This window comes from Pteropus alecto, unplaced genomic scaffold (assembly GCF_000325575.1).
Source record: "Pteropus alecto unplaced genomic scaffold, ASM32557v1 scaffold321, whole genome shotgun sequence".
Lineage (NCBI taxonomy): Eukaryota > Metazoa > Chordata > Mammalia > Chiroptera > Pteropodidae > Pteropus > Pteropus alecto.
This window is the reverse complement of record NW_006431044.1, coordinates 33,668-43,177: the sequence shown is the minus strand read 5'-3', so window position 1 is coordinate 43,177 and position 9,510 is coordinate 33,668. Positions and strand designations below refer to the sequence as shown.

The following is a 9,510-nucleotide window of genomic DNA, read 5'->3' as shown; positions in this document are numbered from 1 at the left end:
AGCGCGCGGAAAGCCGACCCGGCCACCGAACTGCTGGGCCTCGCGGTCCACCGTCTGAACAGTGCCAGCTGACTCCCTCCGGTCCCGATCTCCGGCGTGGGGGCCCCAGAAGTGCGCCCCAGCCCCGGGAGGGCACCCCGGCCCGATCAGTGCGCAGGCGCACACGGTGCTGCTCGCCATCGCGGTCTTTGTTTGCTGGTGAGTGTGGGGTCGGCTCCTCCGGGCGCGGGTCCGGCCTTGGGGCCCGGGTTTCTGGGCTCAGTACCGGATCCGGGAAGCGGCGGGGGAGGAATCGCCGGTGACGTGCGGGATTCGAAGCCGCTGTGGAGGGGCAGGGTTACACGAAGAAACCGGAGTGGGTCGCGGCTGGGGGACCCAGAGTGTAAAGGGGGGGTGACAGGGTGGTAGACTGAACAGCCTGCGCGAAAAACCGCGTGGTTCCAAGGTTGTGAGGATGGATGGCGTTGTGAGGATGGATGGCGTTGTGAGCACTGTGGGGCAGCAACTTCTAAACCTCACCTTTCTCGTTTCTGAAATAACGATGATACGTATGCACCTTCCTGGAACATTCATTTCTCTGAAAGCCAAAGGAAAACCGCTAAGCAATTGAGCGATAATTTTTAAAGCGATTTTTACGTAAAAGCGGAGTCGTATAGAAAATAAAATCAGTAATTTGGGGGGGGGGATTTCCAAAAAACTTTTTATTGGGGGCCCCGTAGGGATTGACTTTAATTAAGTCTTTGGAGGAACTTGGGTGAGGCTGTTTTCAGAAGCCCCGGACCAAGGAGTAGCTTTAAGAGGTAATTTACACTACTACAGGACAACATAATTGAGAAGCAAGTTGTCCTGTCTTTGGTGCAGCGAGATCAGGTAAGCAATTGAAAACTGTCTAGTTTGTAAATGAGCGTGACTCCCGATTTGACCAGGTTTCCCCCAAACCAAATGGCCTTTGTAAATATAGTTTAACAAATTTTCTTCTATCTACAGACACTTACTTCCAGCATTTTATCACACAACATATTTTTCAATAAAATGAAAAACGTACCGCAGTACAAAAATTTATATACAAAAATAATAGCTTTGATATATAAAAAATAATCAGTAATAGTTATAGAGAAGATGGTACTTGTAGCAGCAAATCAGATAAAACACCTAGGGATAAAGAAATGTGTAAAAGCTATATTAAGATTGTTTTTAAATGTTAATGAAAGACCCAAAAGAAGACTTTAGCAAACGGAAGTATGTATCATCTTTTAGATAGATTTTAAAAGTCTGCAAGGTATTTCGTTACCTGAAGAAAGCAAGGTACACAATGTTTGGTGTAATATACGGGTATTTTGAGTAAATGGAGATAAGAATGTATATTTGTAGTTCCATGGAGAAACTTGAAATTTACACAGAAACAGTTGTCAGGGGACAGAGGATGCAGCAGCTAGGGCAGGGGTGAGAATCACATTTTTTGCTTGCCTGTTTTGTACATTTTCATTTTTTAACTGGGGTGGAGGAATTAGATTTCTGTGTCTGCTTCATTGCTTTTCACATGTTTATCACTGCCTCATTTTTGAATGTTTCCTTGACTTCCCTGATACTACTCATTTTTATAATTCCAGTCAAAACCAAAGAGCCAGCCCCCGCCCACGTACACACAACTCCTTTGTGACATATTTCTCTTTGTCCTCCAGCTTTTAGTATTAGTAAGTTTCTGACTTCGATCGTCTTTTTTCACCTCTAAGAACTCTAAAAGTAACAGCATTCTACTGTGGGTTCAGTTGACACAAAAGAATAACCAGTGTCCATTCCTATTTGAGGCTTGTCCTGAGCTCCTCATCCACCTATCTGACTGTCTAATGGACAGATCCACCTGGAGGTTGCACAGGAACTTCAAACTGTTTCTGTTCAAAATGTCATTCTGATACCATCTTCCTGCAGTTTGCCTCCATTCATTGCCTCTTCTGTATTACCTGTTTCATCAATTCATAATACTGTCCGGCCAGATTCTAAGCCTCTTATATCTGAGTAATGGAAGAGCTTCTGAGTAACTCTGATCCTTTGTCACGCCCCATTAAAAATTGGAGACCATGGTCTCATCATTACATTTAATGAATGATAAAGAGATGTGCTTGCTAAGTCCATGAATGACCATGTCATTACAGGACACTTAAAATATTTCATTTCTCCTAGAGCTTCATAACCTAGGTAAAATATTAGGCTTCTAAAAATTTAAAGAACTCTGAGCCTTGAATAATACTGGAATAACTTCCTTTACATTTTATCCATATCACTCAGGGTTGGTGACTTTAAATTTATGAAAAAAGTGTTGTTATGGGAGGAGATTATATTCAAAAGTGACTGTTCAATCAAGAGCAAGGCCACAAGTAACACCTGCGCAAAAGGACTCGCATGAGTTCTGATTCTGGAGAACTCTGGCAACTTAGTCACATAGTTTGTCTGTATAACCTAAATTCTGAAGAGCAATGTTTCCCATTGCTGAAATGTGTGCATTTAAATTGTATGATGTGTCGGAGCCAGCCGTTGAAGTAATTGAGGGTACCTGAAAGGGGGAGCCTGGACTGAGGAAAAGAAAGAAGACAGACAGAATTGCAGGAGGGATCACAGATTCAAGCTGTGTCCCCGAGTTTATTTAGAACACACCATTTATAGCATTACAATAAGAAAGACAGTAGTCAAGAGCCAAGGTTAGCCAGATTACTTATCTAGTAGAACAATACTAGAGTATTGAGATTCTCACAACTCAGAAGTCTCTGCTAAACTGTAGCAAGGAATTTGCAGTGATTGCTATGTGAACAATTACCTCCCGGTTTTTCCCAGCGCTTTACATTGTTGCCAAGTACACAAATATCAACTTCTTACATTGTTGCCAAGTACACAAATATCCTTGTTCCTTGTTACACGATTTCACATGTCCATAACTGACTCCCCACAATGGTGGATTTGGCCTGAGGTGCAAAGTACAAATACTCTTCCGTGCGCTCACGTGGATGCACATACTTCAGCTTCTAAATCAAAGTGTCATCATTAACTTTATTCTGTTTCACAGGCCAACTTCCTTGCGCATCCCTAGGAGCCGCCCTTTCCTTATCCGTTAAAACTTCTGCCAGTCCTAAAGGCTCAGCCTGAATTCTGGAATGTTGCTTTGATCCTCAACAGTAACTTCCAAGTCCCTTGCCACTATTTAGAAGTTTAAGGCTGCCAGTTCAAAGAAGAGCAATGGATGATTGAGGAAAAAATGTAAAGAAGGTGCTCTTCAGGTGAGTAATTAAGAAACTAGCATGTATGCATGGGCTAGACTTATTACAGTTATTCAGTGAGTTTGTTCAAGCCAATACATTTTGAAATTTACAAATGAAAGATATTTATTTTCCTAATTTTTTTTTTTGTCATAGTATTTTGTTTGTCTCTCTTCTACTTTGTGGAATATTTGAGGTTTTATAGGACTATTTATTATATGGGTGGATTTTGAGAATGTTCTTTGAGCATTTAAAAAGATGGTTTACTATCTATTTTCAAAATACAGAATAAACTGATTAGCTGTTATAGGCTAGTATATATTTTTATTTTCCTATTTTTCATACACATTTTATGGATTTTATCTCACAGCTTGAGAGAGGTAGTTTTCTCCATTACTAATGTGTTTTTGTATCTTGGTTTTCTATAGTTTATATACTCATGATTATCTTTATTTTTATTCTATATTTTCAGCATTTCTGATACATATTGTTTTAGATACATATATGTGTGTATATGTGTGTATATATGTATATGTATAGTTTAGGTGGGTTTTACTATGTAAGTGTTAGACTTTAGCTAGAAATATTTTGTTTGTTTCTTTAATTAACTTTTAATGGAAGAAATGATTTAATATTTTCCCCCGTCTACCTTGCCCCTCCCCGCTACCTGCATTTATTAACAGGAACAATATGGTTGGAATCGGTTCTCTTATTTAATATTACACATTTTGTTTTAACTTTCACCTCATCTTTTTTATCTATCACTGTAGAATCTTAATTTCTTTGTTTTTAGAATATGTCCTTTCTTCTGAAAATTTGGAAAGTTGGTGTTTTTCCCTTTCTCTTGGTTGCCTTTACATTCATAACTTTCTTAGTCTCTGTCCCTGATTTCTTTAAACAATATCTATTTACTCTCCACCAGGGGTGATGTATATTTTATACATGAATATATTTTCGATCTCCCTCTCTCACCACATACTTGGTGACTATGATTATTATTATTTCAGTTTAAAATAGGATTGGTTGTACCCTTCTTACCTTTCCCTTCGTATATATGAAATTTTTTGCATCTTTGCCATAGTTTGTACAGTGATCCATCCATCAAAGTCCCATCCATTGTTTAACCTTGAACTTCATTTTTATTAAAATGTCTGTAACTCCCGGCCTTCCAATCTCTGTACTTCCATCCCATATTGTAGCTCACAAGCAACTTGGATCCTAAGTTTATACACTCTTATCTTTGTATTTTTCACTTTGATGTCTAAGACATACATCTGAGCTCTCTGATGGAAAGGCCGGTGTCTTTCCCTTTTTGCCTACAGTCTTCAGCACAAACAAGATAATTATTTAATAATTTGTAATTGTTGTAGAGCTTCAATGTGGAAAGATTTACTTTTTCAGCTTTTTTGAGGTTAATTTACACCCTCTTTAAGGATATTATTTGATACATTTTGGTAATTGTATACAGTCAGCCCTTCATATCTAGTTTCCACATCCAAGGATTCAACCAACCTTGGATTGAAAATATTTGGGGAAAAAAGTTACATTGCTGCTGATTTATACGATGTACAGGCACACCTCATTTTATTTTGCTTCACTTTATCACACTTTGTCAATACTGCATTTTTTTACAAATTGGAGGTTTGTGGCAACTCTGCACTGAGCAAGTTTATCAGCGTTATTTTTCCAACAGGTTCGGATAATAGTTAGCATTTTTTAACAATACGGTATTTTTTAACTTATGTACTCTTGTTTACACATAATGCTTTGCACACCTAGTAACTACAGTGTAGTTTGAATATAACTTTTACATGCAGTGAGAAACCAAACAAGTTGTGTGACTCACTTCATTGTGATATTCACTTTATCGTGTTGGTCTGGAACCAAACTTGCAGTATGTTCGAGGTATATCTGTAGTTAGGCTTATGATGGTTGCATCTGTATCGAGCACGTACAGACTTTTTCCTTGTCATTATCCCCTAAACAACTCAGTACAGCATCTACTTACGTACCATTCACATTGTATTAGGTATGATAAGTAATCTAGAAATGGTTTAAGGTGCATGGGAGAGTAAGCCTAAACCTAACCCTAAATCCTAACCCTAATTCTAACCCTAACCCTAACCCTAAATCTAACCCTAATCCTGAAAACAAATAAAATAAATAAAGAAATAAAATAGTTGGGAGAATGTGCATAGGTTATATGCAAATACTATGTCATTTTATATAAGGGACTTGAGCTTCCATGGATTTTGGTATCTATGAGGGTAGGGGTGGAGCGAGGGATGGTCTTGGAACCAGTCCCCCTTGCATACCCTCGTGACTCTAATCTGCTTTATGTCACTATAGCTTTGCCTTTTCTAGAATTTCATATAAATGTAGCCATATAGTACATCATTTTTTGCATTTAATTTCATTGACTTAGTTTTACATTTTGAGATTAATTCATGTTGAACATATTAATATTTTATTCCTTTTTATTGCTGATTAGTACACAACATGGACATAATTTGTCTATTCACCAGTTGATAGACATTTTTTTGGCTATTACAAATGATGTTATTATGAACATTCAAATACTAGTTTATGTGTGAACATATATATTCATTTTTCTTGAATAAATGCCTAGGAGTGAGATTGCTGGGTAGAATAGCAAATGTATATTTAACTTTTTCAAATTGTTTTCCAAGGCGACTACCATTTTTCATGTCCTCCAATAATATATGAGAATTACAGTTGCTTCAGGCTATCACACTTGGATTGGCAGTCCTTTTAACTAGCCATTTTAATGGGTATATCTTATTGAGGTTTTAATATGCATTTTCCTAATTACTAATTCAGATGAACTTCATTTAATATGCTTCCTGGCCATTCCTATATCTTATTTTGTGAAATGTCTGTTCTAGTTTTTTGCCGAATTTAAAAACTAGATTATTTATCTTTTTATAATTGAGTTTGAAGATGACTCCAAATGTCAACGTATATAGGCGTTCTCAAAGTCTTCTCATATTTTCAGAAAAGAACCTTTCAGTTATTTGACACCTGGCAACCATCAGCATTTCTGGAGTCCAATGGTAGAAAGGGTTTGGGACCTTATTCTATATATAAACTTTTACTCATCCTCTTCTCAGTATGGTACTCTCATCTATTTTGCCTGTCATTACTAAAATTGGAGACTCTACACTCTCTTTTATCTGGATAATAAATTCCTGTTTCCTTCCAGCTATGAGAGTTGGGCACATCAGCTGCTTTTTAAAATAATTTTATTTATGCCTCATCTCAGTTTCTGCAGTTACAGAGCTTATCTGTTGATAGCTGTGTCACAGATTACCTTGCTTTTAGGTTTTATCCTTATCTGCTGGATTTTTATTTAAGCCACTGAGTTCTGCTGTTAATTTATAGCCCTTTATTTGCTTTCCTTTCAAAATTTCTTGATACTTTTCATCTACTGATGTCTCTCCGACCTTTTAGTTTTTATGAGTATGTGCTCCCCTTCACCCTCTTACTTCCATTTTAATGAAGTAGAAGGAAGATGTAGAAATAAATACAGTCATGCGCTGCTTGATGATGGGGATACATTGTGAGAAATGTGTCAGGCAACTTCATCACTGTGTGAAGACCATAGAATGTACTTACACAAACCTAGATGGTATAGCCTACCATCTAGATACTACAAACCTACGTTATATACATAACCTTGTGGGACCATCATCCTATGTGTGGTCCATCACTGACCAAAATGTCATCATTCAGTGCAAGGCTGTATCTTAATTAACCACACATGCTCTTTAACATCCTCTTTAATAATACTTGTTTTCATTTTATTTTTTTATCCCTTCATCCTAGGCTCTCCCAATTTTATGTTTGTCCTTTCATCCTGTCACCTGCTCTTTGTTTTCTTTTATTCTACTAATTTATAAATGTGCAAGCTTACATTTAAAAGCAATTAAAACTACATGCACCCGTGAATGTTATTTGCATCTGAGCTTTGTTTTATACTAGCAGAGTAGGTTTGAAATACAGTTTATTTTATAATAGAGTATCTTTGAATTTTTATTAATAGTGGAAAAATTCACAAGTATTAGTGATGATGATAACGTTAGCTACTTTATTGGATGTTTACTGCATGCGAGGTACTAAATATTTTAGTTATTAACTCTTCAATGATGATTTATTTATATTCTTTTTAGAAGAGGCCTGGGAAATTTATAAAGACACAACTTGAAAGACTTGTGAATTAAGTCTCATCCTTCTCCATGAAAATACAGCTAAAGAAAAACTCAGAAAACCTAGGAAACAGAAAAGCATTTCCTCTGATCACAGACACTGATTTTTAAGACTACACCTATACGTATGAGACTTAATTTAACAGTTTGGAAAATAGTTTATACTTAAATATGAGAGAAGCTAAGAAAGAACCATTAAGAGTATAATGAGAATGCTGTATTTCATCATGTTTTGTAATCATCTCATCTCAGGATAATCTATGTGAAAAATTTTCATCAAATTTAACTTCATTAGATACCTGAGAATTGATAGTGGAGAGAAACTATGTAAATTTAGTGAATGTGGAAAGGCTTTTATTTATGTCACATGTTAAGAGATACTCAAGAAGTCTTATTGGGGAAAATACCTGCTTGATAAGAATGTTGGAAAGCCTTCAGACTGAGTCAGATCTCCTTCAGCATGATCAAATTGGTACTAGAGAGAAATGTGATGAATGTAACGAATGTGGAAAAACCTTTAGCCTGAAGCAAAACCTCATAGAGCATAAGCAAATGCATCCTGGAGAGAAATCACATGAATGTACTGAATGTGGTAAAGTATTCTCTCGAGTCTCATCCCTTACTCTACATTTGAGAAGTCATACAGGAAATAAACCATATAAATGTAGTAAGTGTGGAAAAGCCTTCAGCCAGAAGGGAAACTTCCTTTCTCATCAAAAACATCATCCTGAAGAAAAACCGTATGAATGTGGGAGAGCTTCTATTCAGATGCCATGCCTTATAAAACACCAGAGAAGTCACACTGGAAACAAACCGTACGTATGTAAAGAATGTGGGAAAGGCTTCAATGGCAAATCATATCTCACTGAGCATAAGAAGATTCATACAGGAGAGAAACCGTTTGAATGTAATCAATGCGGAAGAGCCTTCAGCCAGAAGCAATACCTCATTAAACATCAGAATATTCATAGCGGAAAGAAACCCTTTAAATGTAATGAGTGTGGAAAAGCCTTTAGCCAGAAGGAAAACCTTATTATCCATCAAAGAATACATACTGGAGAGAAACCTTATGAGTGTAAAGGGTGTGGGAAAGCTTTTATTCAGAAATCAAGCCTCATTAGACATCAGAGAAGTCATACAGGAGAGAAACCCTATATATGTAAGGAATGTGGAAAAGCCTTTAGTGGCAAGTCAAATCTCACTGAGCATGAGAAAATTCATATTGGAGAGAAACCCTATAAATGTAATGAATGTGGAACAATCTTTAGGCAGAAACAATACCTCATTAAACATCACAATATTCATACAGGAGAGAAACCCTATGAATGTAATAAATGCGGAAAAGCCTTTTCTCGAATCACATCGCTTATCGTACATGTGAGAATTCATACAGGTGATAAACCTTATGAATGTAAAATATGCGGGAAAGCCTTCTGTCAAAGCTCTTCTCTTACTGTGCATATGAGAAGCCATACGGGTGAGAAGCCGTATGGTTGTAACGAATGTGGGAAAGCTTTCTCTCAGTTCTCAACTCTTGCTCTACATATGAGAATTCATACTGGAGAAAAGCCTTATCAGTGTAGTGAATGTGGGAAAGCTTTCAGCCAGAAGTCACATCACATTAGACACCAGAGAATTCACACTCATTAAAGCTCTACAAATGCTCTCAATTTAGGGAAGCCTTCAACGGAATTCACACTTAATACCATTTCATAAAATTCGTTTTATATAAAGTGACATGAATGTGGAAAATCCTTTAGCAACAACTCAAAACACTGAGATTTACACCCTTAGGATCCCCATGACAAATATTGTTAATGCTGTTTTGGAAGTATTTCCATTGAAGTAGGGATCCAGTCGTGGACACTAATCGACATGATTCTGGAAGGCCTGCGTGATGCATTAAGATAAAGATTTGTAACTAAGGAAATTGTCATTTTTTTTTGTTATATGTTTTGCTATATGCATAATCAATTATTGGCTCTTGATTCAGTCATTAAAAAGAGATTGTAACAATATTGTATCCAGAAACATAT

At 36.9% G+C, this 9,510-nt stretch overlaps 1 protein-coding gene across 1 annotated transcript; it reads left to right on the top strand.

Annotated features, from left to right (window-relative positions):
- The first annotated feature begins 6 nt into the window (after positions 1–6).
- Positions 7–9,495, top strand: LOC102898548 (zinc finger protein 260). Its single transcript, XM_006905519.3, has 3 exons — positions 7–198; positions 3,059–3,269; positions 7,439–9,495. The coding sequence occupies exon 3, from the start codon at positions 7,835–7,837 to the stop codon at positions 9,122–9,124; it is 1,290 nt and encodes a 429-aa protein (XP_006905581.1). The 5' UTR covers positions 7–198; positions 3,059–3,269; positions 7,439–7,834; the 3' UTR covers positions 9,125–9,495.
- Positions 9,496–9,510: the final 15 nt, after the last annotated feature.